We start from the raw sequence: 26,662 nt of genomic DNA on the forward strand, positions 1-26,662 counted from the left end.
CTAGCAGTGATAGCATAGATTCCAAGCCATTTTCCCTCGCCCGTCGCACACACTCCTCTGCTGTTCCTGGAGAATGAAGATTGGCTCCGCGTTTGAGAAGGAAATTGAACGGTCTTGAAATCCTCCTTTCCTCGAATAGTGCGTCGCTTGTCTTGACTCCTCGATCCAGTAGCAGTTTTACTACCTCTGCGCGCCCGTTGCTCGCCGCGTAGAAGAGAGTGTAGTTAGAATCCGCACCGTGGTCTAACAAGAGCTCAACAAGAGCCACAAAGCCGCGTGAGCTAGCAGTTCTGATTGCCAATCTGTAAGAGCTTGTTGGAGAGCAATTCCAAGCTCCCTCAGCATGTGTGCCGACTCGAACTAGATGTGCCGCCATATCTAGGTAGTTCATTCTTGCACAAATATTGGACTTATTAGACAATACTTCACGCGGGAGCAGAGGCAAATTGTGTGCGATTCGCATAGTTTCGATCAAGTCCCATACCTGGGGATCATATGTTTCTCGAACGATGGTGTTTAGATAGTACTCCGTCGCCCATGGGTCACATTTAAAAGGCCACGGCCACTCTTTGCTTCGACGAAAGTTGTACAAGAATTGGACGATATCGATACGGCCAGCTTTCGCTGCCAAGCTGAAGAGCTGAGATTTCATATATGAGCGGACGATAGATGCTTCTTCCGTCAAAAGGTACTCCAGGAGTTCTTCGTTGCCATACCTTGCAGTGAGCTCGATATATACTCCAAATGCGCAACTGCGACGGGAACTCTCAAGATCGGACATCATTTTGTTCCGTAACTTGTCAGAACGCCGGAAGAACGCGATTGTGTTGGTGCATAATGCGGCGCCAAAAAGCTGCTTCTCTAATTCTTTGGGTTCCCAAGCAGAAGTGCGGCGCAGTTCGTCCACCCATTGCTCTCTGTTTGCCTGGGAACTTCTTGTTCCGCACAGAGTACGGACAACATTGTGGACGGTATTCTCGTTTGCCTCGTGGACCTCGCTGAGGAATACCATATGGAGGGCCATATTCCTGAGATCGTTCAGGAACCGGTTGCCCTCAACAGGCTCATTCATGATTCGGTACTCGAAATAGGCATTGAAAAATTCCAGTTCCTTGTAGGAGTTGACGCTGGTTTGACGGAAAGCCACATGGTCGAGGAGCCGGAACGTATGAAGTGCACGCATGACCTCTCGAGCAAAGTGTTCTGGTCCTTGTCAGTATCTGTTCGCTTCTCATGATATGGTATTCCGCACGATTCACCAGCCTCAAACGCAGACCTCGTTTCACTCCTCGGACAAGGATAGCTTGACATAGGATCATTTCAAAGAGCTCTTGGGGTAGGTCTAGAAGGTCCATCGTGTTTCGTAACTCTGAATGTCTGTTGCGGTTGACTTGTAGATGGTCGAATGTTAGTATAGAGTTTCCAGTAGGAGTACTCTGGCCAGGTGACGGGGGATAACTTCGAGTGATGGCCTTCCCTGGGAAAGGAAGATAACTATTCGTATCTGGACGTAGCTGCGAATGGTACACTAAATTCAAAACTTGGGTCGTAGAAGCTGGGGACCAGGGATTGACGAGAGTACTAGCCTTTAATTGCACAAACCAAGCCTTAGTCACAAGGCAGATCTCGGGAAAAGGACTTTCAACCGAACCACGGCTCTGACTCTATCACTTGACCTATAGACGTCTCTCAGCATCATACTGCACTTGGTGTAAGATCAAGATCAGTACTGTGCCCTGAAGTACAGACTTGAAACTTAATGTGGTCCTGCTTCGGTTCTTTGCTTGCCGTCATTGCCACGTACGTCTTACCAGCCAGGAAGCTCTACTACCACTCCTCAAGATAATTTTTCCTGCAGTATTGGACCCGACTTCTTCTGCGAATGTGAGCAGATGTTCTGCGATATGGAGACGGGCATACTTCATTCAGCATATAATGACGCCATCTGAACTGGACGCTTTGGTTCGATCCAGAACATGACGCGAACCGAGACGAAGGATGACGTGAAGAAACGTGGCAAGCAGACCCCCTATGTAGACGTGAAGGAATGGCTGTGAATGAGACGCGGTAGTGAGGAACTCTACCGGACTGTCTCGTGAAACAGAGCCCATGACATGATTTACCGATGGAATCATGTTGGAATAATGAACATGAACAAAGATGGACCAGTTTACAACGAGTGACAATATGCCTGGTACTATACTTGGGTGCAGTTCTAGGTACCTAATACTTCATACCCCTCGTCCCCCTCTTATGGCTAGGGCTGTCCATCCAAGTCTCTTTGAACCTCTCTTCTCCATCACCATCTTGATCCACATCTCCCAGATCAATGCCAGTAACACCATCCGGATCCTCGTCATCAAACTCCTCTTGCCCACCTGCAGCACCATCCGGACTCCACACCGGACTCGTAGCGATCCTCGGTCTGGATTTGAACACCCTGTCATAGTCTATCTCGTCACTGAACAAGTGCTCTGTTGGCGTACGCTCAATACTTTCCGACTTGGCATCCTCCAAGCTTTCGAAAGATTTACGCGCCCTTGGCGTATCGAACTGGTTGACAGGGAATAGGGATGAGCGGCTGGACTTGCGCGACTCTTTCTTTGCCGCGTCGGTCTCGGACGGGTGGGGTTTCGATTGTATGGCCTCCATAGTTTGGCGGGTGCGCTCAGCCAGGGTTGCACGTCGCTCGCTGTCGTCATCTCCGGTAATGGAGGGGATGGCAGGGGGCCCCATGGACGGAAGTGGTAGATCTGGCGACTCTGGAACAGACTCGTAGGATTGACTTCGTGCCATTGTCATGCGCGTACGTTCGATGAGCGAGAGAGACATGCGTGGTTGGGGCTTCTTGACTGGAGACGGGGTCGCATTACCGATAGAATTGATGATCTGGTCCGCAAGTGCCTCTTCGGCATCGACTTCTGGTGGGTCAAAAGTTGGGATTAGTGGTTGAGAGGTACGTCCTAGTGAGGCTTCAGATAGATCATCCATCGGTTCTGCTCTTTGTTCAGAGTGATTTATGATGGTACTTTCTGGGGAACTATTTCCAACGACCGGCTCGGAAGCTGGTGGTGTGGTCTCTGGTACTGGTGTGTTTTCGTGCTTGACTTCCGGGGGCGAATCGTCATCATAAGTAGTTGCGGCACTCAATGCAGATGGATGGCTGACCAGGGTAGCCTCGGAACCTGCCGATGGTGGTGCAGCCGATGCGAGGTGTCGTGATGGCCGCGGCAGAATCGGAATTTGGTCCAAAGAGTTTGGTCTTGAAGGCGACTGCAATTTGACAGGCTTGGCTGGAACTATTGGTGCCTTCCGTATCGTCTCTGTCTGGGTGGACTTCCTGGTGAGCAAGGGCGGGCGAGCCGTCTTTACTGACGAGGTACTTCTATGATGTATGATTGTAGGTCTGATACTAGCCCGGGCTGTGGCAGCGCGAGCCAGCTCACTGTCCATGTCAGATAAAATATCTTGGAAGTCAGCTCGCATAGCCGGTCGCCTTGTTTTCGCAGACTCAGTCGCATGCTTGGCTGATGCCAGCTGGTACTGTAAGTGGTCCTCAAACATGAACTCGTTTACTGTAGGGGCTCTCTGTTCGCTTCCCAATGTCTCCTTCCCGGTTTCATCCCTTTGTAGCTCTTCGTGGAAAGCCTTCCATTTCTGCAATCTCTCCTGTTGCTCATGCACCCTTGCCTGTAGATTTTGAAGCAGTCCAGTCTCGGGCGCGACCTCGTCCAATTTTCGGCCCTTCTCTACCATATCCCAGACTTTGTCAAAACGATTGGTGAGAAACGCATCTTCCGCTTGGACATTGTCGCCGCAAAGCATTACATCCAACCACTTCTGGTTCCCAATCCAGTTGTCCTTGAGTTGTTTCTTGACAGCAGTGGCTTCTTTCTGTGATACGGCCGGTTTCTGTGCGCGGGGCGTATCTTTGGTCTTGCGTATGCGGCGGTTGATGTCTTCGGCCTTCTTATCCAACAGACCATGAAACTCCATGTATTGCCTCCTCTTCTCTTCTTTCCGTCTCAGCACACTGACTAGGGACGCCTTGTGTGCGATGGCCAGGGGCAGCAATGACCGCTGCTGTTCGCCCGAGAGCGTTGTCGCCGTTGCCAGTCTTCTCACGATCGCAGCATCTGTATCACCCCCATCCTGCGCTGCAAGAACTTTCTTGAGGACCACATTGGAGAAGATGGCCAATATCTCGTAGAACTTCTCGCCCTTGCACTCGTCCAACATGGTCTTTCTAAGCACGGACTCTCTTCCCAGGACACCGTTCTTCTTCAATTCGTTCAGACATCGGAATAGCGCTGCGCGGAGGTTCAACGATTGGAGGGGTTCGAGTGGTGGAAAGAAGGGTTGGAGTTTCTGTAGCCGGGTCAACTCCATGTCAGCAGTCTGATTCGTCCCAACGTACTTGTGCCGTCTCATTGGGATCCCAGATCTCGAACAAGCGAAACAAGGCCCATTCAGTCCCACCAATTCTCTGCCGCTGGTCTGCATTCTTTGCAGAGAAAGTCTGCACTGTGATTCCGGGCCAATCTGGTCGCAGATCGAAATCCAGTAGTCGTAGGTTGGTCACGAAGAGTCTAATATCCGACGTGGGTATGGGGTTCACCGCTTGGGGTTTAGGGATGGACTTGACCGACATGGTCCGCGAATGGCCGTTTGTTGTGGCCGTGGTGGCCGTAGAGGCGGTTGACGGCGGACGAGACATGGTTGCGATCGCAGTGCATACATTCGTGCAGTGTTCCTAGTAGAGAGTGCTGAAGCTCGAGCTACAGGCGTGGTGTTGCGGTGTGACGGTGTGACGGACCCATGCACTGTTTGCCAAGGCGGGCGCAATCGATAACCCCGTTTGTCCCACCATCCTTCTCTTACCAAACAGTCACCGTTGATACGCCAGTCACACACTTAGTCGTGCTTCTGTAACCACACGTCCTCGCAGCCTCTAATCAAAACACAAAACCACCATGGCAGTAGACGAGGCAACCCAGGTCAATGGCGTGCCCGACACCAACGCCGGCGTGCTTGACGCGAAGACAGTAAAGCAGAGTGATTGGTCAGTCGAGAGCGGTATGTCATGAACAAGCAATAGTTCGTCCGTATGCGGCACCTCTCTTACTCCTCACTTGCTCTCTCCAGTACATCACTGACGCGCTCAATAGTCCTCGCAAACATCACCCCCCGCTACGCCGAGAACACCGACTCACCCGTCCCCTTCTTCCACCTCCTCGAGCGCCTAAAGACTACCAAACGCGCAGGATGGCAGCGCTTCCAAATCGGAGACGGCGAATCCATATCCGACCACATGTACCGCATGAGCATCCTCACCATGATGGCGCCCGCGTCTCTGAGCTCGAAACTTGACATTCCCAGATGCTGCCGCATGGCGGTCATCCACGACATGGCCGAGGCGCTCGTCGGCGACATCACACCTGTGGACGGCGTTTCAAAGGAGGAGAAGAGCAGGAGAGAAGCCGAGACAATGGACTATATCTGCACCACCCTATTGGGCAAGTTCAACGGCGGGCTCAACGGGCAGGACATCAGGGCGATATGGCAGGAATACGAAGACAGCGAAACTCCCGAGTCTCTCTTCGTTCACGACATTGACAAGATTGAGCTCCTGGTACAGATGGTGGAATACGAGCGCAAGTCCAACTGCGAGCGAGATCTGGGAGAATTCCAGTGGGTTGCAGGACGCATCAAGAGCGAGGAGGTCCAAGCATGGGCACAGCAGATCTTCCGTGAAAGGGAACAGATGTGGAAAGATGCCGGTAAGACACCAAAGCCTCGCGAGGCATACCAGAGGGCATAGACTACGATCGATTTGGGCATGGAGTATCTATGTCTCCATATCGACGGGCTCATGCACGGGCGTATTTCATCAAACACAACGGGCTTGTGGATGGTTCTGCACTTTTAGACTTTATACACCTTGGCATGTATGTTCGCTTTCTTCTGCAAGTGTGATAGGATCGTTACTCAAGGAGTCATGGTCATCATCCCAACACCCTCACGTCCCACAGGCCGAGGACTGTGTCAGTTAAGAACTTGACAAACTTATCAATCTCCTCTTTTTCACCTTCCTAGCCGGCGTTCTCGCGATTCCCAGCGTCCCGACGACCCCTACATCGCCAGCATGATGGTCATCCTTGCTCTGTTCACTACTTCCACTCATGCTCTTCTGAGCAGCTCTCGTTCCCGCCCTGGCATACTCCCCCTTCCTAATCTTATCACCGGACCTGCGTCCATGCCAGTAACACAAGCCGGCGCTCGGTCCCCTATACTTTTCATGCAGAGGACACAAAGGACTGTTAGGAAGATGTTCAGGCACAAGCCATTCAAACTTGCGGCGTTCTTCTTCTTCTTGGCGTGCGAGCGCTATGAGGGTGCGTTCATCACGTGTATCGGGGAAGTGCGATTGGTGGATGCGGTACCAGCCATCATGGCCCAGCATCGAAGACGTCCCTGCTAGCGAAGGGCTGGCTGGTGGTTTGACACTGAGGTAGCCTGCGCTATTTCCTTGGGCGTCGTTCAACGTGGCTCTACGTTCAGGTATCTGCACGAAATCGTTACGTGGACCTTCGGGACCTTCGTCTTCTCCGTCATCTTCGCGGTTGTCTATGTCGCTTGATAGGCTCATGAGCAGAGCATCAGAGTCCCAGTAGCCTCCTTGACTGGCACTAGCTTTAGCTTTGGTACGAGCTTTCATAGTTCCGCCGCTGTGAGCATCGAAGAAGAAATCTGCCAACTTGCCCTTCACTTCACCGTTGGCGTCGAGCATGGGTGGCGTGGGTACGCGCTGAACGCCAGGTGGAATGAAAGCAGGAGGAACGGGTATATGTGCGAGGGACGTTGAGGGAGCCACATGCTTGCCGCGACTAGGACGAAACGAAGGTGGAGCTTGTTGTTTGGTTGCTTCTGCGCCCGTCTGGTCTGAGATGCGATTGGACCGCCTGAAAGGGTTAATTGAAAAGCGACGGCTTAGAGCCTCTGCTGGTCCAGGAGAAGAAGGAGCATCTTCACTGGAGGTTTTGCTCGACCACAGCCAGCGTCGTGAGCGAGCTGCTTTGAAATCACCAGCAATCTGGTGCAGCTCTGCCTTTGTTTGGGCTTGTAACTCTGCTTTTTTCTGGGCTTGTTGCTCTGCTTTCTTCTGAGCTTGTTGCTCTTGATGAGTCCTCTCTTCCGAGGGGGTCCAACTGCCGTCCGGTGTACGAGCTAGCGTGGAATCACTCGCACTAGTACTACTTCTCGTTCTCTTGGACTTCGGCCGGCTGATATAACACCGGTCCCTCACTTTCGGTGGGGGTCGTTCAAATTTTGGGGTTTGCGAAGAGAAGAGCGTGTCGTTATCGGGCAAAAGACCCATGCCACCATAGTTGTCGTTCCTCGGCGCCAAGGTGTTGTTGCGGATATACTCTTCTTCAAGAATAGGTGCAGACTTGGTCATCATGGCTGGTTCCCACTTTGGCTCCTCTTTCCGGATCCATGGTGTTTTTGGACTTCCCGCACGTGGAGCGCCGAGGCTGCCTAGCATGTCGACGGGTGAGCGGCCGCGAGCGGGCAGATCTGGCATTTCGGTTGGCATAGAGAGATCAAGGTTGACCTTCCGGCGGTCTCGGAGCCCGCCTTTTGGCGTTGAGTGTTGACTCGACGGCGAAGTCGCACTGTCTACCGTTGTTGGCGGTGTATCAACTGGGGTCGATGGCTCCTCGATCACAACGGACGGCTTTGGCACCTTGTCATATGATTCTTTCGACTTGACGAGCGGAAGTGGCGCGAAGGATAGCATGCGATCTTTCTTGTGCAGCTTCATGGAAGCTCCATCACCAGAATCTCGTCGTTGCTGATCTTCCTTGCTCTCTGTAGAACGCGGCATCCTTAAGTTGGGCACATGTTGTACAATGCCTTTGGCAAAGGCCGCTATGGAAGATCTTCTGTTATCGCGAATATAGGAATCATTAGTTTCCCCCGACGTAGAAATGGATCCGGTCGGGTAGGTAGGGTCGAAAGCGTGTAACTCTATGCTATCCATTCGTCGAACCTTGGTGTTTTGAAGATCATCTGCATCATCGATGGTCGCTCTACGAATGATCTCCTCTAGTGGTGGAGGTGAGCCTTGTCGTTCTTGCTCTATCGGCATCGGGTTACGACTATGCCTCCTCGCACCTTCGAGGCTTGGTCGATCGCCCCAAGCAAACCCCTCTCGTCTCGTGATCTGTCTCGGGGTGAGCCCTTCATCTCTCCCTGCTGTGTCCGTGCCAGTAATCTGATCCGCGTGCTCCTGGAGTGAAGTGTAGTGTCGGGCGAGAGAAGTAGAGGAGCTCGGGCCCAAGAGGTTACCGAGATCGTGAGCAGAGGGTGCAAACAGCCCTGATACTTCCAGATTGTCGATGGAGGGATGCGCGGAGGTATCGCTTGCAGGGGCCCTAATCAATGGTGCCGACAGCATGAGTGGGCCTGCGGTGAGTGCCGCTAGTGCAGACAGGACGCACGCGTGCCCGATCAACCAACCGTTCAGCCCAGGATATGTCCGTCAGTGGTTTCGTCGATAAGGCCAGTAGGTGTATCGTAAAGGCGTGCGCAGAAAGAATAGGTAGCGCGCGATTGTAGGAAACATGGTGCTGTTCAAACTTGGGGTGTAAAGGAAGCCTGTACCTTCAGTTTCCCCATCGGGAAGGAGGCATGGACGACAAGACATGTAACGAGGAAGCGACCAGTAAAGCCCGAGATGCGTATACCCAACTTCCCAATTAGGATACTAGTGTCATAAACAAGACTCCGCCAACACCATCATATGCAAGCCTATACAGATATCATTTCAACCCGCATTCCCACCCATTCGCACCGGGTATCCAAAGCATGCCTCATAACGCATTACAAAATCATCAACGACTATCCAGAGCTCGATGTGGCCGAAACCATACTAGTACCGTCAACGAACCGTGTGCGGAATATACGGTTCGCATTCTGGAACATGCCGTCCTTCAAACTGACGACGATGAATTGCGACCCCTTGAAGCGAGTCTTGAACAGACGACCGATATTTTGTGTATGGGATAGGTCCAGCGCGGCATCGACCTCGTCCAGAATGTACATCGGCGCCGGATTGAATTGGAGAAGAGCCATGATAAGAGATAGTGCGATAAGTGACCTAGGAGATGTTAGCGCGTGTGTTTCGGAGGAATGCGGGTGAGCGCATTACCTTTGACCACCACTCAGCTCTGTCAGTGACTGCTTCCACACCTTCCCCAGCATGACTTTGACTTCCAGACCATCAGAAATCGTCTTGCCCTCGGGAGGATCCAGCTTCGCGAAACTACCTGGTAGCAGTTCGTTGAAGATTTGGCCGAAATCGCGATTGACAATCGTCCATGTCTTGTGAAGCGCCTCCTGTTTATACTCGTCAAGCTTCAGGATAGTCTCCTCAATCTTGGACTTATCGCGGATGACTGTCTGCATATTTCTCTTGAGACTCGCTTCTTTCTTCTCAACGTTGTCGATCATAGCCATGACCTTCGGATTGATTTTGTTCTTTTTCTGTTGGAAGTGTTCTTCCAACGACTTTCGCCTGATCTTTGCATCGTTCATGTTCACGCCCCTGAAGTCATAGACCGTTCCGCTGCGTCCGAAAAGCTCAGAGTCATTCGCGATGAACTCATGTTCCCTCTCGAGCGCCTTGACATGGCTAGCCGCGCCTTCTTGTTCTTTGTGAAACCTCTCGATTTCGTGGCCGAGCTTTTGTTGTTCCAGACCACCTTCAGTAATGGATGCATTTTTTGATCTAATAGCATCTTCGAGCGAACGAAGCTCTTCATCGAAGCCGGTCAACTTCGCTTGCTCGTCACTCAGACGGGCTGCAGCTAAGTCGTGTGCGTCCTAGCAATGTTAGTACTGATAAAGACATCATGCTGGGATAATATACCTGAACACGAGATTGTTGAGCCAGCAGCTCGTCCATTTCTGCTTGTTGAGACTGCAGGGTGGTTTGGACATCGTCGAGCTGCTCCTGTGCTGCCGCAAGGTCGCTACCGCATTGCTCAGATTCGACCATGGCTTCGCGCATCTCGGTCTGCAGTGGCTTGATGGAAGCGCTATTCTTGTTCAAAGCCTTCTTGAGTTTGTCCAGCGATGACTGTAGTTCGGCAAGTTTGCTATCCTTGTTATTGCTGAACTCACTCATGTCGCGCTCGATACGTTTCACGTCCTTGTTGGCCTCCTCTTGTCGAGACTTGGCCGCCTTGATGTCTTCCTTGAGCTGAGCGATGGTTTGCTTCATTTCTTCCACAGCTTGGATAATCTAATACAAAGTCAGCAACAGTTTTATATCTGACTTCCAGATTTGACATACCGATGACGAAGAGTTGCTGCCAATCTGCTCCTCGGTGAGCTTGATCTCGTGCCTCTTGAGGTCGAGCTCCTGTTTCGATTTGCGTGCAGCGTCCAACTTCTTCTTCTCCTTAGCCATGGTCTCCTGCAGGGATCGGAGCTGGGCCTCTTGCGAATTGAGCTCTGTCGTAATTTCGTTAAGCTTCTGAAGAGTGATGAGAACCCCGCTGGACTGCGGCGCGCTACCACCAGACAACACACCAGCAGGGTCGTAAGTGTCTCCTTGTAGAGTAACGCTCTTCATGCGCACTGCGGGATCGAAGGTCACGCGCTTAGCGGTCTCGGCGTCCTCACAAACGAGTGTCGATCCAAAAACGTACTCCATGGCGGCATTGACCTCGTGCTCATATCCAATCAACGACAAAGCCAGATTGACTTTGCCCGGTGCAATCTTTTGAGCTGCTCCGATCTTCTCTGCTGATGCTTTAAAGGCCGCAATTTTGTTGAGGGGAATGATTGTCACACGCTTCTTCAGCTTGCCGTTCTCAAGAAGCTGCTTGCCAGTGGCAGCTGAGTCGACGACGACGTTGTACAGCCGGCCACCAGCGCAAATCTCCAAAGCTGTACCTGCCCTGGTGTGCTCCTTCTCGAGTGTGAAGAGTTGGGCGACAAGACCCTTTACACGAGACCGATCAAAGTTCGGGCAGGGGTCGCTATAACTGAAATCAATGTTTGCAACTTGTCGCCTCATGCCGTCTGCTTGCTGTCGAAGTTCCCGTATACGCGCTTGAAGATGCGATTCTTGCTGGTACATTTCCGCCTCTTGATCCTCGTTGTAGCCTAGCTTGGCCAGATCTGCCTCTAGCTTTTTGGCTTGGGATTTTAATACCTCGAGATCTTTCAGGAGTCCGGAATTCTGTTCTTTTGCCTTCTTCGCTTTGGGCTCATCTTCCTTGATCTGTTTCTCGAGATGTGATATCCTGAGCTTGCTCTGCTCTTGCTCGGTGGCAGCTGCGCTGGCTCGATTTCTGGCATCTTGCAGTTGGCCCTGGTAACCACCTTCCTGGCCCTCCTTGGACGCCACTCCGGTTTGTAGGGTTTGTAGCAGTTCTTCCTTCTTCTCCACCTCCTCTGTTTGTTTGGCCAACTCGGCGTGGGCCGTCTGGTACTTTTCCTGTAACTTCTCATACGTCTGCTTCTTTTCGTGTAGAAGCTTCTCCAGCTCCTTGACACTCTTCTCGATGCCTTCCTTCCTGTCTGCTTCCTCAGCCATGCTCGTCCTCTTCAGGTCCAGAACCGTGGTCAGGCGGACGATCTCGTGGGAATTCCTCTTGACCTCTTCTTCCAGTGCCTGGAACTTACCCCCCTTGCGCAGCTCCTTCTCGCGCGTTGCCTTTGTTTGCTTGATATCCTCTTGAAGATTCTCTATTTCCTTCTTCATGCGCACAGAGGATTCATCGAGGTCCTTGGCCCTTTGCTTCTTGGCCTCGAGGTCCTCGGCTGACTGTTGTAACCGCTCGTTGTATCGAACATAGTCGTACGCGACAACCAGCTTTGTGAGGCGTTCGAGCTCGCTCTGTGTCTGTTGAAAGTCGAGGAATGCACGCTTCTCCATCCGTAGTTTCTCGAGCTTCGGGTCGATTTCGTCTCGTAGCAGCTCGGCGATCTCTTGGACCTTCATCTCCTTCTTTGCCATGGTCTTGTAGGCCTTGTCCCGCCTGTCTTCGAACATTCGCGTTCCAGCAGCCTCTTCAAGCATGGCCAAAATCTCCTTGGCTTTCATGTTCAGCACCTGCATCACCTTTCCCTGTGCGATCATGAAGTTCGGGTTGTTGATGTTGAGCTGCACAGACTGGAACAGATTCTGTATGCTTTGTTGCTGCGCGCGGTGTCCGTTGATGAGGTATTTGCTCGCGCCGCCGAGCACGATCTGCCTAGTCACCGATATCTGCGCATGTTCCTCGAAGCCAACGGGGCTCTTCGACTTGTCGCGGTTGTCGAAGACGATGGTAACGCTCGCTTTCGTGACGCCCGCTTGGCCGCGCTTGTAAATGAGATCCTGCAGCGGTGTAAGCCCTTTCGCTGCGTATGGTCCCCCCCTTGTACACGCACCTGTAAGTTCTGCGCCCGCACCACGCTCAAGTTATTGATTCCCAGTACGAAACATATTGCATCGAGAATGTTTGACTTTCCGGATCCGTTGAGACCCGTGATTGAGTTGAAGCTCTCGTCCCTGCCCAGCTGTCAGTCGCCTGTCTCTGCGCAAGGAGGACGTAAACAAGCCTTACCAGCCAGAGATGACTGTTCGGACAGCGTATGACTTGTAGCCCTGGAGTCATGTTAGAGAGCGCCAAATGCAGTCTCAGGTCGCGCTCACATCGATTACAAGTTCGATAATCCTCATGGTGGCTGCATGTGCTGTCGTGCTGGACTGCGCTGCTGCCAATGTTTGTTATTCCGCCTCACCTGGGCAAGGGTCTCGGTAGCGCCCCCACCATAACGCGCTAGGCTTTCACGTAGCAGCGCGATCACGCGTCCATTGTCACTTTGGGCCTCTGCCACTTGACACTGCAATGATATTGTCAAGAAGATCAAGCTTCCGCTGGCCGTAAACGTCGTCGATTACTACTATGTGCTGCAAGAGGTGTGAAAATATTCACGGTGTATCAAACGCTATCATCGCTCATCAACGCAGGACCTCAAAATACAATCACCGAGCTTGCCCCAGGCAATGCTTCGGCTCGATTGCCACTGGCTCGCTTGCTTCCGTGCATGCTGTTTTCGAACAACTCTTCTTTCTGCTTACTCCCCTTGCAACATACTCTTTTGATTCAAAGCTACCCATGGTTTTCAGCCCGTATTCGGATTCGTCCTTGACCGGTGGAAGTGGAGCAGTCCTCGGTGCGCCTCCCATCCCTTCCATGGTGATCTCATCATCTATGTTGTTGGAAACCCCGAAGTGGAAGCCTGCGAATACCTTGGTGTTACGCCGATTCGTATCCGCAGTAGGGTCTCGGTAGTATGACGTGTTTTGATTGGTGCCGTACTGTGGAAACAGGTATCGGAAGAGGCACTTGGTCGCTGGTGCGCATGCTGTCATGATGTGTACAGCAGGTTCGGCGATGCTGATTCCAATGCCGATATCCCAGGTACGGTCTTTGTTGTCAGGGGCAAACCGGTAATAATACACGATAAACCTGCCTACCGACACGCCCGTCGCAATCCATCCCAAGCTCATCACGATTACTACCAGAATCTTCGTACGTCTATGCATCTGGAGACCCCATACCATGACGGAGGGGATGGGAATGATGATGAGATCCATGAAAATCGATAGGGCACAAGACACCAGTACGAATGTACGCGAGTCGATACATGTACCACCTGGTACGAGGTTCCCGTTGGCGTCAATGCTGTCCATGGCAGGCCTGGACCAAGCATATGCTGCGGGCGTGCACTGTACGACATTGACTATCGTTGATCCGATGGAGTAGAGGACGTTGAGCCAGAAAGTAACGTGCAATGGGTATCGTATGCGACGACGACTGTCCTTCATACGGAAAAGAAACATGATGATAGAAGCTCGAATCAATCCCATGACTACAAGCGGACCGGACATGTTAGTAGAGTCATGACATCTCTCCAGCGGCTGAGGAATACGTACGAGGATGGTACAACATCTGTACAGAAAAGTTCCATCTCAACGCCACAAGCTGCTCCTTAACCGACTTCTTAGGCAAATCATAGACATGGTAGCCAGTGCCACTCAGTATGATGTACATCCACGTTCCCACGGTGTCTGCTATTAGAAGCACAAAGGCGGCCAGTATCAACCAGTCATCCCAGGAAAAGTTGCGTCCGAGATAGCGCGACCATACTCTAAGGAAGACTGTGAGAGAAGCAACGACTGTAAAAGTACCCACAATGGCCAGTACCTGGTCTTGTCGGCTTTCGACCATGGTATTGCCGAGCTTTGGCACCGTAGTCGTGCAACCTGGGAGTGCTCAATCCGTAAATGAGCAACCGGCGTTGAAGCCTACGGCGTAATGTCCAGTGTTCGCTTGCTCAGTCGATCGTGAGCCGGGTGTGCCAGACGGATGATGGAAATCGTGGGTCCGCAACGGTAGATCGCACAGAGAAGCGAACGTGGAGTAGTGACGCAAACAGCGACGATCTGAAGGTTGACGGATAATGTAGGCAGTATTGGCCCACTGGGGAAAAAGTCGAATGTACCCGCAACGCGTGTGGACAGGCTCAAGTTTTTCGTTATGTGACTAGTATATGCCGCGTCCTCCAGTGCTCCACGCGGGAAGTCGCACGTACAATCCCTTAATATCAGATGTTCTGGTGGCCAAGAAGGATGTTGTCATTGACGGCTGACAGATGCACGGCGAGGTGGAAAGCTGCACCGGACCAGCCGCTGCTCTAGACTCTGGACGTCTCAAGGATGAAAACCTGCCAGGCGCGGGAGACGTCGTTCTAAAGCGAGGCTGTTCGTTATGCAGGCCATGACCGCGGCAACATGGTCACCTTCCGCTCGTATCTTGCCCTCTCGCTTGACCAAAACAAGGACTAGACTGTCTCATAAAGTCGAAAGTGGTTCCTCACGGTCCGAATTCGGGCTGACATACTCAGTTCAGCCCTGGACACGGGCCTCAACCGCGGGATGGACGCCCTGAACCCCTGTTAGTTGGCAACGAGCCCGCAAGACGCCATGGGTAATTAGATATCCCGCTAGGCAATATAACTGCGATGCTGGTGAGTCGATTTTCTGGAGGCGCTTGCGATTAGGGGAAGTCAGTATGCCGATCCTCAGAACATGGAGGGAGTGGGAGGATTGTCGGGTGGCGGACGGAGGTCGATCCCGCGCCATGGAATTATTGCCCGAGCCGTGAAAGGCGGGGGTCAGCACACGTGTTTTCTCCGGAAAAAACAAACTCAATCGCAGCGTAGACCGACATAAGGGTGAATGGATTCCAATGCCATCGCCAGAGCCGCGGCTCAAAGGAGAATTCTGAGCTGCAGGTACTCGCGTTAGTACGGTATCTCCGGCTCCTTCCCGTTCTAGGTACGACCATGACTCTCAAGCTTCGCACTACCGGCAGCTTGAACGGCACCAGCGAGCGCACCCTGGACGACCAGCCTCACGACTCGAGTAACGATGTGCCGGAGACTAGTCCCAACGACATATTCGAGCGCACGTGGCGCAGTTGATATCCTTTTCATAGCCTCACACGTACAAAGTTTGCATTAGGATTTGTTGATCGTTGACTGTGATAGGTTCAATATAGGAGAATATGCAGGTGAGGAAAAGTGCGTTGCGCAACACCTGCATACATGAACGCTCTCCAAGGTCGGATAGGTCGCAGATTTGTGACCATATCAACACCTTGTCGTGGACCCTGGCTACCTCAGCTGTCAATACAGTTTCTAGAGAAGATCAGCAGTCACACCCAGGACAAAGAGCATTAGCCTACATCCTGGCAAGCGCGGCATATTGGACGTTGCCTCCTATATCGAGTCAGTCAATAGGATGACCAATATGACTATCCTCTTGTTTCTTTGTCTCAGCGCGCAACGGTCCGTAGCACGCCAGCAGCCGCAAGCCCCAGGCGAAAGGGATAGTAAGAAACGGTCGACCATGACGCACAAAGAAACTTTCTGACCGACTTATAGATCTGCAGCCGTTCGACGGGAGACGATCTATTCCCAAAGACCGGTAAACTCGGTCATACTCTGAGTCGTTGTCTTACAGACGAACTTACAAAAATGGCGTCCGTCGCTTTGTGGCTCACGGTTCTGGCCGCTGCCTCAACCACAGCATCGCCTGTCCTGTCGGCCCAGGCTGAGACCAACACCCTCAACGTGGATGTGGACCTCCAAGGCGTCCCTTCAGACATCAGATCGCTCTTCCTCCCGGGCTCTTCTGACGTTACAACACCCACAAACGCCTCGCGATGCAAGGTCTACCCCGATGATCCTCAATGGCCATCCGACGAAGCATGGTCACAACTCAACAAAGTCACTGGTGACCGTGTCATCAGCGCACCTACTCCACTGGCAGCAGTGTGCTATCCTGGCGATGACTACAACGCTGCCAAATGTTCCGAATACACTGTGGCAGCGTGGCAGAAGTCGTACATTCACATGGTTGATCCCATCGAGATGATGTCTCCAGTCGGGCAGGGCATGACCTGCACACCGCCAGTACTCTTCGACTCCCACGGCTGCACTCGTGGAGGCTTCCCCATGTATGTTGTTAACGCCACTGAGCCCAAGCATGTGCAGGCTGCCGTGAACTTTGCACGCAATACCGGTGTCAGACTCATCATCAGAAACACTGGCCACGACTTCCTAGGCAAGAGTGGTGGTAAGGATGCTCTTAGTATCTGGACGCACAACATGAAGGAGATCGAGTACATCGAAGAGTATGTCGATGAGAAGCTCAACTGGACCGGTCCTGCGTTCAAGAGCGGTGTCGGTGTGCAAGCCTTCGAGATTTACAAGGCTGCTGCTGAGAAGGGCAGAATTGTCGTTGGTGGCGAAGGAGAGACAGTCGGAGTTATGGGAGGATACATTCAAGGAGGTGGCCACTCCCCAATGACTGGACTGTACGGTACTGGCGCTGATAGCGTCTTGTCCATGGAGGTCGTCACAGCCGACGGCGAGTTCGTTGTCGCAAACAGTACCTCGAACACCGACCTCTTTTGGGCCCTTCGTGGTGGCGGCGGCAGCACCTTCGGTGTGGTTACCTCCGTAACTGTCAAGGCCCATCCCGATCTCGAAGTCACAGTCTCTCGCTTTGGCTTTTCTTCTGCCCAAACCGGCAACGAGACATTCTGGGCTGCCTACCGCGCTTACATGGACTCATGGATTGCCAACGCAGACGCCGGGACATACACATACACGACTTTGATTCCATCCAACGGTACCTTTTCATTTGCCTTCACGCCCTTCTTCGCGCCTGGCAAGAACGTAGAGGAGGCAACCGCGCTCCTACAGCCCTGGTTCGATCAACTGAACGACTTGGGCGTCAAGTTCGACCCCAACATCACTCACTACGACAATTTCTACGATGCCTGGCGCAACTCCTTCCCTCTCGAAGCCGTGCAGAAGCCCAATGTAGCGACTGCATCGCGCCTATTCCCTCGCGCCAACTTTGAGACTGCCGAAAAGCGTCAAGAGGTTTACGAACGCATCCGCGCATCGAGCGAGAACAACCGCGTTCAGGTCCACTTCAACATGCAGGCAAAGGACCCATACAACACCGACAACGCTGTGAACACTCACTGGCGCCCCTTGGTCTCGTTCAGCATGCAATCTGTGCGCTGGCCCATTAACAGTACCGCTGAGCAGATCTTGAAAATCCGCAAGGACTTTCAAGCCGGCGACATGCAGGCCTGGAGGGACATTAGCCCTGGTGCTGGATCCTACCTCGCCGAGGCTGATCGTCTTGAGCCTGACTTTGGTAACGCGTTCTTTGGTGATAACTACCCTAGGTTGTTGGAACTGAAGAAGAAGCTTGACCCGCAAGATGTGTTCTTTGCAACTACTGGTGTGGGTAGTGAGAGGTGGCGAGTGGAGAGTGTTGATGGACTGCCTAACGAGAATGGCAAGCTGTGCCGTGTGTAACCACGCGTTGTGTATATATCTTTCCTTCTTTGAACATAATTTGCTTTTTCCATACTTATCGCATTCTTCATCATCATCGAGAAATGATGCTGCCAAAGGCGACTACTAGATTTCTATCCAAGATTGCTATTCAAATTGTCCGGGATTGATGCCATCATAGGGACAGCCATGCTACCTTGACGTGACGAGGCTCATGATCATTACTACAAAGCTAAGCAATTGTTTGTCTCGCCTATACGTCTCTTCGAGCATCACTTAACGCAGGCCGACCCTCTATCGTATCCATGACCGGCCCAACAAACTCATTCTTTCCTCTGACGAACCACCACACAGCGCTCAGTATCAGAACGCCTCCCAGCACGACAGGCGCGTAATTCATGTTCTGAGCCGTGACAGGTTGGTACGGTGGGAAGAGAAGAAATATAGATACGTAAACAGTGTAAATGATAGAAACAATATTGATGCCAACACCAAGCCTCCCGAGCCGGAACGGACCGTATAGAAGTGAACTTGGGCGAGCCATTCGTCGATAGAATATGAGCAATATGGGCATCAGATAGGAAATGTATAAGGCGACGGTACCCAACGAGACGATGGCGTTGAAAGCGGTTGTAGAACCAATGTTCAGCAGGCCGATCAATATGAGGAGCACACTGGTGACTGCTATCGCCGGTAGAGGAACGTGGTGTTTCTCGTTCACCCTAGAAAGCGTCTTCGAACAAGGTAATCCAGCGTCCTGGGCAAAAGACCACAGCATTCGAGATGCGGTTAGAACAAGTGGTACAGTTGCCAGAGCCGCCATGACGATAAGAGCGCAGGTCATGGCTGAAGCCGCCGCCTGGTTGCGGCTCATTTGGTAGAATATCTGGATGATTGGATATCCGGTCGCTGTCTCCATCGCTTCAGTGATATCGCCCATGTAGAACAAGATGACGAGGAGCCATCCAAATCCTATCGCGCCGTTGATGATGATGGATGCTAGCATAGCTCGCGGGACATTTCGCTCTGGGTCTTTGATCTCTTCGGTGAGATGGGTCGCGCTATCGTATCCTGGTAAAACTGTTAGGTTGTGCGAGCAATGGTAGAACATGCCGGGACTTACCAGCAAGCACATACGTGCTACTCAGAAGACCTATGCTGAAGGCTACGCCGTCGCTGCTCCAGCCCGACTCGTTGATATAAGTAGTGAAGACGAATTCGGCGGTGTTCTTGTTGGGCGAGACAACGCAAATAACTACGACCAACACGAACCAAAGGACAATATGGAGAAAGAAGGTTGCATGTAACACCCAAGGCAAGCTCTTGATGGCAAAGACGTTGACAAATGTTGCAAGACCAAGAAAGGCCCAGTATAGCATCGTACCGTGCCATCTCTGATATGAATAATCCGGGTAGTTGAGTACGATGATACCCTGGAGCATTGTTGCACCCAGAAACGGAGCACTTGCAGTGAAGGTTTGCCAGGCAAAGACAGAGATCCAGCCAGCGGCGTATCCCCATGCTGCTCGAAATTTCTTCGGAGCAAGCTGAACGACATAGTAGTATTGGCCTCCAGCTGAAGGGTACCTGGTGAAGAAAAGGCTGGTTAGGGAATCGTAATACCAATGAATGCGTTCTTGACTCACATAGATGCCAGTTCAGACAAACTCAACGCCGTCGCCAGAGTTCCCAAGATTGCGACTGTTGTATTCCATGTTAGAAGATAGATTGTATGAGAAGGCTTCTGAGACGAACGTATATACCCAAATACCAGTGACACCGGGCCTCCGGATATGAGGCCGGTGGCCATAGTAGACCTGAGTGCTTCCCATGTCGCAATCAAAGAAGTAGCAGTCGAAATGAGAGACAAAACGTTGAAGTTTTGCTGTTACGAAGTAAGCAAAGCTTGATCAACCATGTTGCAGTGACTTACTTCGAGATTCTGACTTGGGGCTTGCGTGTGCTCATGCTTCCCGGACATGGTCCGCTGCAAGGCCAGAGCCGACGTTCCATCGTCTTTACTATAATTGTCTTTCTGCACACTCATGTTTCTTCCCTTCCGCAAAGCAACCTGCGATGCGCTTGGTCGGAGAAGTAGACTGTCACTGACGCATATCCCTTATTACTACCATCGAGCACGCGCGGAAGCAGTCCGAACAACCCGGGCTGGAAAAGCGACTATAGTCGAATCGGAGAGAAATAAAGAGGCCTATCAGGATGTGCTTATCTTTGCTCCACTTACCCTCATTAGTGAAGAAGCTACATACTAGACGTGTGGCGTTGATACAGGGCCTTTCCCGACGCCTTGTCTTCCTTCCAGAGCCTGGATATCATGCGTGTCACTTCGTCCAATCATTTAACAGTTGGTGACAATGGGAGAGGCCGATTTCGCGGGGGGCGGCCCAGGTTAGTGGTACAGCAACTGTAGCGGAACTTTGCCGCCTCTCCATGATTGATCAAAAGCTTGTGCGTAGATGCTGGTTTTTTTTTCATATCATGAAGCGTTGACCACGCATATTTGCAGAGGAGTTGTAGTCGATAAGCTGATGAGCCGCAGTTCGGGGCTGGTGGCGCACAACCTGTACGTGTGGTCCGGACTGTAGGAATGCAATTGTGACGGGTTGCCTTATTACACGTGTGGAATAGGTCAGCCACCTGTTATCAGACTATTAAGTTGTTATAGAGCTATGGTCGGTAATGACTTTACACGCAATATCTTAGCTGGAGGTTTTGTGTACCTTGCCAGCGGACGATTTCCGCGGTTTCCGCGATAACACTAGCGCAAAGCCCCGCCCCCATCTACGCAGCGAGTGGTAATCGCACTTCAGCCGTAAATGGCCTTGTGTTCCGAGTTAGTTCATGAAACGACGTGTAATGCGAAGATTAGAAACGCGTCACCAGCCCCCTCTTATCGAGCACACTCCTAATGAACTTGTATCGTCAAGGCCACAACTAATAGACTTTGAAACGTTAAACGCTATGTAAATAATTGCTACTACCTTTCAACCTTCTACCACCACTCCAGTCTCAACTTGCCCTTTCCAAGCATCTGCGTGAAATACCAATCTTCCACAACCACCGTCACAACATCTATAAGCTCCTTCATATGCCGCTTGCATATAGTGCCACCTCTTTTTTCTGAGTCTGGCTTCCATCGCACTGTACTCCGGCAGCCACGGACAGCGCAGGGCTTCTGAAGACTGCAGCAGGTTGTGAAGGACGAGGATATAGAGCTTAGTGAGGGTCGTAGGATTTTAGCCATGTTTTTGTTGCACGAGGAGAATCAGGACGATATTCTGGTGGGAAAGTAGCTTGTTGAGATAGTATGGTGACTTCTGATGTGATTGAGAATATGCTCACAATGTCAGAGAGTGGTGCGATAGCTCAGTCGGACGACTACTGGAGTTTTAATTGTCAGATGATGCCACCTCCGCTAACAATGCGCTGGTCTATATGAGATGTCGATACTGACGATGTAATCGAACAAACCCTCAATCGTACGCAAACGCGTGAGGACTGCCCGTATCTACCCATCCGCCAGCCTCATCCACCATGATTCTAAGCAACCGCGACCATCCGTTATGCCACCCGTTGATAGGAACACCCCGTCTTTTGACCAATTCCCAGGGTTCAACGTGTGTATCCTCTGAAGACCAACCATCAACCCCTATAAAGTCTCCTTCGTCGTATATCCCCAGGTCTTTCCTTCCACATCCACGGAAATCAACTGTAACGCGCATTTTCTCCTATTTCTACTGCGAGATGCCCAACTCCTTGTAGAAAGCCTCGGTTTCGGGCTTGCGGCCAAGGAATTCTTCCAGAATTTCCATTTCTTCCTTGGAACCGCCACGCTCGAGAACCGTGTGTCGGTAACGGCGGCCTTCTTTAGGGTTCATGGGATCGTCCTTGAAGACGGTGTAGAACATGTCTGTGGAGTAGACCTGAGAGGAGAGGTAGCCGTAGTAGCTGTTATGGTTAGCATGTGGTGTTTGGTGGAGTGATTGAATGTGGCTTACCCAGCGTCATAACCACCGATCAAATGGCCAAACGTCGCCTCTCCGTTGCCCCAGTGCCAGTCACCCTTCTTGTCTCCCTCGAGCGATTCAGGGCCCTTGAGCTGACTGATTTCGTACCTCAAAGAGTTGTACTTCTCAGTGATGTCCATCTTTTCGAGCTCCTCGTGGCTGGCCGGCTCGTGAACAGCCATGTCGAAAGTTCCGAAATGCAACTGTCTCAAGTTGAAGAGCGCGTCATTGACATGCTTCGTAGAGATCAACTTGGCGACCAATGATTGGGGAATCTGCTCTGAGGGCTTCTTTTCGGCGCCTGACGACTCTAGGTATGCCTTCTCGTAGTCGGAAGAGACGTAAGAATAGTGGTGAGATAGAGAGCGGAGTTGCGAGGGAGTCCAGCACCAGTTTTCTAACATTTGTGATGGTGCTTCGACGAAATCGCGAACGGTATTAGTGCCGTGGAAGCGGGAGTACGTCGTCCGTGACACCAGGTCGTGGATACCGTGTCCGAGCTCGTGGAAGAGAGTGACAACTTCATCATGCTTCAGCAATGATGGCTTCTTCTTCGTTGGCTTGGAAAAGTTGCAGACCAAGGCCGTTGCAGGGTATCGTCGCTTGCCGTTCTCATCTATGTAGCCAGGTTGGAGGTTAAAGTTAGCCGCGTGGCCGTACTTTTCATTAAAAAATGACGTCAGTATATGTCCTAGAAGTGTTGTGGTTGTCTCCATACCTTGCCGTCGCGTCTGGTGTTGAGTTAGCAAAAGCTCGGACATATTTCGGGATGAGAACACGTGACATGGGTCCGTGCACAGGGTACTCACGGGAAGAGATCAAGGTAGAGATAGCCAACGAAGCCTTCGCCTTCGCCCTTGTCGTCCCAAACGCTAAAGATCTGCACTTCCTCGTGCCAGACAATGTCAGATCCCTTGCCGCCATCCGCAAGGGCGGCCCTGTCTTCCTCACCCACAATCTCAACGAACACGAGACCGAAGAGCTCTTCAAATATCTTCAGCATGCCTTGGATAGTCGTCTGGAGAGGGAAGTATTCGGCAATGACTTGGTGGTCCAGCTGGAAATCCTTCTCCAGCATCAGACGATCGTAGTACCTGTTGTCCCACAGGTAATAGTCTTCTGCCAATGGGCCAGTGATTCCATTCTCTTTGACGTCTTGCTTCTTCAGTTCAATTAGCTTCTCGATTTCCTTTTTGCCACCTGGTGCGAGCCTTTTGCGCAGGTCGCCGAGGAAGTCATCGACGGTCTTGGTGGTCTTCGCCATCTTGTCTTCTATCCGGAACTGCGCGTGGTTGTCATAGCCCAGAAGGCGGGCGGCTTCGTCGCGGAGTAGGATGGCCTCCCTGAACAGTGGTACGTTGTCGTTGCACTTGTTCTCGTTCTCGACAAAAACCTTCATCCGTGTCTCCGGGTTCGTGGCGTATTTGAGGGTTGGGAAAAGGTCGGGGTATTTGAAGGTCAGGAACAGCTTGCCCTCGTTCTCGCCCTCGCCTTTCTTGAGTCCTGAGACGACATCGTCCGGTACGCCGTGCAATTCCTCCGGTGTGAACCACAACCCGCCGTTCTCCTCGTTGAGGTTCTTCTGGAAGGCAATGCTGATTTGACTCAGACGCTGCTTGATCTCTTTGAACCTGTCCCTCTTGGGTCCCGCGGGAAGGTTCAGACCATTTCGGATGAACGACTTGTGGTCTTTCTCCAGCAGCCGCTGGGACTCGGGGTCCAGCTTCTCGCCTTTCTTCAGTACCGCATCGATGAGATTGAAGACGTCCTCGCGCATGGATGACTCGATGCCGAAGTCGTCAAGCATCTGTTCCACCTCGCTAGACGCATCGCGTAGCTCCTTGCTTGTTGACACGGCGTTGTAGAAGCCGAGGATGTGCGCTTCGATGGCCATCTTGTTGTCATCGCGGGCGATCTGAAGGAGTGTGTTTTGGAAGTTCGCGCTCTCGGGCTTTACATCGCGAACGATGGCATCTTGGACGCTGCGAGACCTGTCGATCTGAGAAGTGTCAGCACCCGGTCGCAACACCCCTCCTGCGGGGTCGGCGGCAGCGATTCCAGGAACAAGTCCCAGGACTCGGGCATCCCACATACCAGTCGCTTTGCATCGTCGACCATGCTTTGCTTGGTAGCCGTGAACTTTGGCGGCAGCTGCGGCGGGGTCTTGTACTGCGAGGGAGCCATGGTGGAGTTGGTGAGCGGCCTGAACGGTTGTGTATAGAGGGGATTCCGGTGTGGAGAGGGCTTGACGTATTGCAATATGGATGGTACGCGTCCGCCGAGTCGGATTGAAGCCAGGATGGCGGATGTCGCGATGAAGAGAGCGACAGCGGCGAGGAAGAGCTTGGTGATGCGTGAGGAAGCCACGGTGCTGGTAGTTACCCAACAGCTTAAGACCTAAGCCGAGATGTGGGGAAGAGGGGCAAGTTTGGGGCCGTGTGCTGCAATAAACAAGCGCCTCGTAGCTAGGAGCACGACGATGATGCGATCGAGTATAAACGTCTACGTGACCTCTCAATCGCTCTCCCGACTCCTGCGCAGCCGCATGAGATCGACATCTATGGATAGGTCCGCCCGAGGTTAACTAAAAGCGGGAAAGTGCCATCGTTGGACCCATGTCGGACTGCAGCCGTTGTGGCACGGTTGTGCGACGTCCCACGTTAGACATCCGTCGACTCCGCCTTCGCTCGTGGCAGACGTCCTGTTGCAGTTGAAGGCTGCTTCAATCGAAGAATGGGCTTGCGCGTTTCCCAGGGTACAGAACGCGTCGCTCGCTACCAACGAACCAGACTGCTGACGAACAGGACCACGACTGTGATGGACGTCTCGGAGATTCAAACTCAATCTAATCGTATTATCATTATCGTTACAAATACAGAATCTATCCTCTAGCCTCCTCATACTGTCATGTGCGGGTGGTGTACAGACTCCAGCTGTGTCTCGCCTCTGCTACTTGAGCTTAGACTTTCCGGTATCGTGATAAAAGGACCCCAAGCAGAGCCTCTAGTACGGACCGTCTCTGCATGTATGGTGATGAAGCAATTGGATTGCTCCGCAACCATCTTCTCTTCCCGGAGCGGCCACTCGTCCATGTCGAGCGCTTTATGCTGGCTAAAGGCATCAACCTGGATAGGCTGCGAAGGGACTTTGTAGACCTTCCTTGGCGTTGCGCTCCGGTCTTCCTTTTGTTTGCTGCGAAACAAGAGACGGAGAAATGGTATAGATGAAGAGATGATGCCACTGTTCGTCTCAACTTGACCCCACAGGAGGAGGTCGTTTCCAAACCGCGCCGAATTATACGGTGACTCGGCCCACAGCATCATAACCCAGACACGTACGGACGACGCAGTTATGGCCATGACTCCGACAGAAAAAATACCAATGAGCGCCAAACGTTTGGCCATGGGTATGCGAAGACTGAGCAGCGTCGGCAGTGGGAGCATGAGAATGATGATGTCGCTTATCAGATTCGAGGCCGAGGAAAACACCCAAAGTTTGATAGGATCAAAGCATTTGACCTGTTTCTGCTTGGTATTTGGATCGCTATCGAATTGTGCCAGGTAGTTGGCTGTGGACCAAGCTTCGGAGGGGTTTTCGCATTGGAAGATCGACGCCATGCTCGCAGCAAATGTGTACATGCAGACGAACGCGATCGTAGCGTATACAAGCCGACGGAATGTTTTGTTCGCGGCGATGGTGCGGTAGAAGAAGAGGATGCTGAGTTTTACGAAGCCTAGGCCAATGGTGTAGGTCAAGCGGTATACCCACCATGAGATAAGATTCCCGCGCACTTGTTCTATGATTTCCGGGTGTTCTTCCTGCGTTTTGTTAGACAGTGGCGCCCGAAGAGCATTTGCATTTACTCACTGGTTTGAACAGATAGCTTGGCCGCGAGTGACTGCTCGTCTCGTCTTGATAGAAGTTCACGACAAAATTGCCCCATGTAACCACCTGAACCTCGTAAGCTTTGTAGAGGATGGTACAGAGCTTGAACTTACAAGAGCGACGAACATGAGATGATCACTCGCACTGACCGATCCCATAAGGAAGTACCGGCAATAGTATCTGTTTGATTGATCAGTCTTTGCTCATGCCGCTTCAGCAACAGTTAGTCTTACCGTAACGCTACGATGATTGTTGATATTGTTGTCAGTATCGCCCCAACAATCACCACCACATATCCCGGCCGGAAATACATGTTGTATGACTGCACGTATGATACAAAAATGGATGTCGGTCGTTTCTAGGACCGATTGAACAGTTTAAGATATGCAGTTATGCGCCCGGACAACAGCAGAAGAAAACGAGTGTATGAACAAACATGAACATGGACAGAGTGATTCGGGCCTGAGCGTTCGGTTATGAGGGCGGATACAAGTTGAGGATTCCCCGGATTCTGCACGAGCGCAAGTAAGTGTTCCATAGCGCGTGTCAAGCTCCTGACGCGTGTAGATAAGCAGTTCTTGTCCCAATGGTGGCGATCATGCAGGTTAAGCGACCGCATGGCTCGACGCGAAGTGAACCATAGTACGAGCTCACAGTACGTGATTGGTCTAATCGATCGAGAAGCTTCACGGGTGGCGAAAGATGCTGGGTTTAGAAACGGTTGTATAACATCGGGCAGCCATATGATCGGTCCGTAGCCTTGACGAATCCACAATGCGATGGGATGAAGGAACAAAAAACGA

General features: G+C 52.0%; 7 protein-coding genes across 7 annotated transcripts; 2 read left to right on the forward strand and 5 right to left on the reverse strand.

Annotated features, from left to right (window-relative positions):
- Nucleotides 1–2,223: 2,223 nt before the first annotated feature.
- On the reverse strand, nucleotides 2,224–4,651 carry ACET3X_000412 (uncharacterized protein; the record flags this gene model as incomplete). Its single annotated transcript, XM_069447705.1, has 2 exons — nucleotides 2,224–4,368; nucleotides 4,418–4,651. The coding sequence occupies 2 exons, from the start codon at nucleotides 4,649–4,651 to the stop codon at nucleotides 2,224–2,226; spliced, it is 2,379 nt and encodes a 792-aa protein (XP_069310654.1).
- A 322-nt stretch (nucleotides 4,652–4,973) lies between these two features.
- ACET3X_000413 (uncharacterized protein) lies at nucleotides 4,974–5,821 on the forward strand (the record flags this gene model as incomplete). Its single annotated transcript, XM_069447706.1, has 2 exons — nucleotides 4,974–5,076; nucleotides 5,169–5,821. The coding sequence occupies 2 exons, from the start codon at nucleotides 4,974–4,976 to the stop codon at nucleotides 5,819–5,821; spliced, it is 756 nt and encodes a 251-aa protein (XP_069310655.1).
- A 3,083-nt stretch (nucleotides 5,822–8,904) lies between these two features.
- On the reverse strand, nucleotides 8,905–14,297 carry ACET3X_000414 (uncharacterized protein; the record flags this gene model as incomplete). The annotated part of the gene is made up of 8 exons (XM_069447707.1): nucleotides 8,905–9,163; nucleotides 9,215–9,888; nucleotides 9,935–10,309; nucleotides 10,361–12,397; nucleotides 12,451–12,571; nucleotides 12,627–12,667; nucleotides 13,091–13,938; nucleotides 14,003–14,297. The coding sequence occupies 8 exons, from the start codon at nucleotides 14,295–14,297 to the stop codon at nucleotides 8,905–8,907; spliced, it is 4,650 nt and encodes a 1,549-aa protein (XP_069310656.1).
- Nucleotides 14,298–16,107: 1,810 nt separating this feature from the next.
- ACET3X_000415 (uncharacterized protein) lies at nucleotides 16,108–17,970 on the forward strand (the record flags this gene model as incomplete). The annotated part of the gene is made up of 1 exon (XM_069447708.1): nucleotides 16,108–17,970. One exon carries the CDS (start codon nucleotides 16,108–16,110, stop codon nucleotides 17,968–17,970), a length of 1,863 nt encoding a protein of 620 aa, XP_069310657.1.
- A 232-nt stretch (nucleotides 17,971–18,202) lies between these two features.
- Nucleotides 18,203–19,930, reverse strand: ACET3X_000416 (uncharacterized protein; the record flags this gene model as incomplete). The annotated part of the gene is made up of 5 exons (XM_069447709.1): nucleotides 18,203–19,020; nucleotides 19,073–19,536; nucleotides 19,596–19,650; nucleotides 19,705–19,834; nucleotides 19,883–19,930. 5 exons carry the CDS (start codon nucleotides 19,928–19,930, stop codon nucleotides 18,203–18,205), a joined length of 1,515 nt encoding a protein of 504 aa, XP_069310658.1.
- A 1,432-nt stretch (nucleotides 19,931–21,362) lies between these two features.
- ACET3X_000417 (uncharacterized protein) lies at nucleotides 21,363–24,474 on the reverse strand. The gene is made up of 5 exons (XM_069447710.1): nucleotides 24,069–24,474; nucleotides 22,784–23,973; nucleotides 22,693–22,705; nucleotides 21,966–22,633; nucleotides 21,363–21,915 (listed from the first exon to the last, which is right to left on the reverse strand). Exons 1-5 carry the CDS (start codon nucleotides 24,156–24,158, stop codon nucleotides 21,702–21,704), a joined length of 2,175 nt encoding a protein of 724 aa, XP_069310659.1. The 5' UTR covers nucleotides 24,159–24,474; the 3' UTR covers nucleotides 21,363–21,701.
- A 397-nt stretch (nucleotides 24,475–24,871) lies between these two features.
- ACET3X_000418 (uncharacterized protein) lies at nucleotides 24,872–26,172 on the reverse strand (the record flags this gene model as incomplete). Its single annotated transcript, XM_069447711.1, has 4 exons — nucleotides 24,872–25,792; nucleotides 25,842–25,925; nucleotides 25,973–26,039; nucleotides 26,093–26,172. The coding sequence occupies 4 exons, from the start codon at nucleotides 26,170–26,172 to the stop codon at nucleotides 24,872–24,874; spliced, it is 1,152 nt and encodes a 383-aa protein (XP_069310660.1).
- Between the last annotated feature and the right edge of the window lie 490 nt (nucleotides 26,173–26,662).

The sequence above is a fragment of the Alternaria dauci genome, chromosome 1 (assembly GCF_042100115.1).
Source record: "Alternaria dauci strain A2016 chromosome 1, whole genome shotgun sequence".
NCBI lineage: Eukaryota > Fungi > Ascomycota > Dothideomycetes > Pleosporales > Pleosporaceae > Alternaria > Alternaria dauci.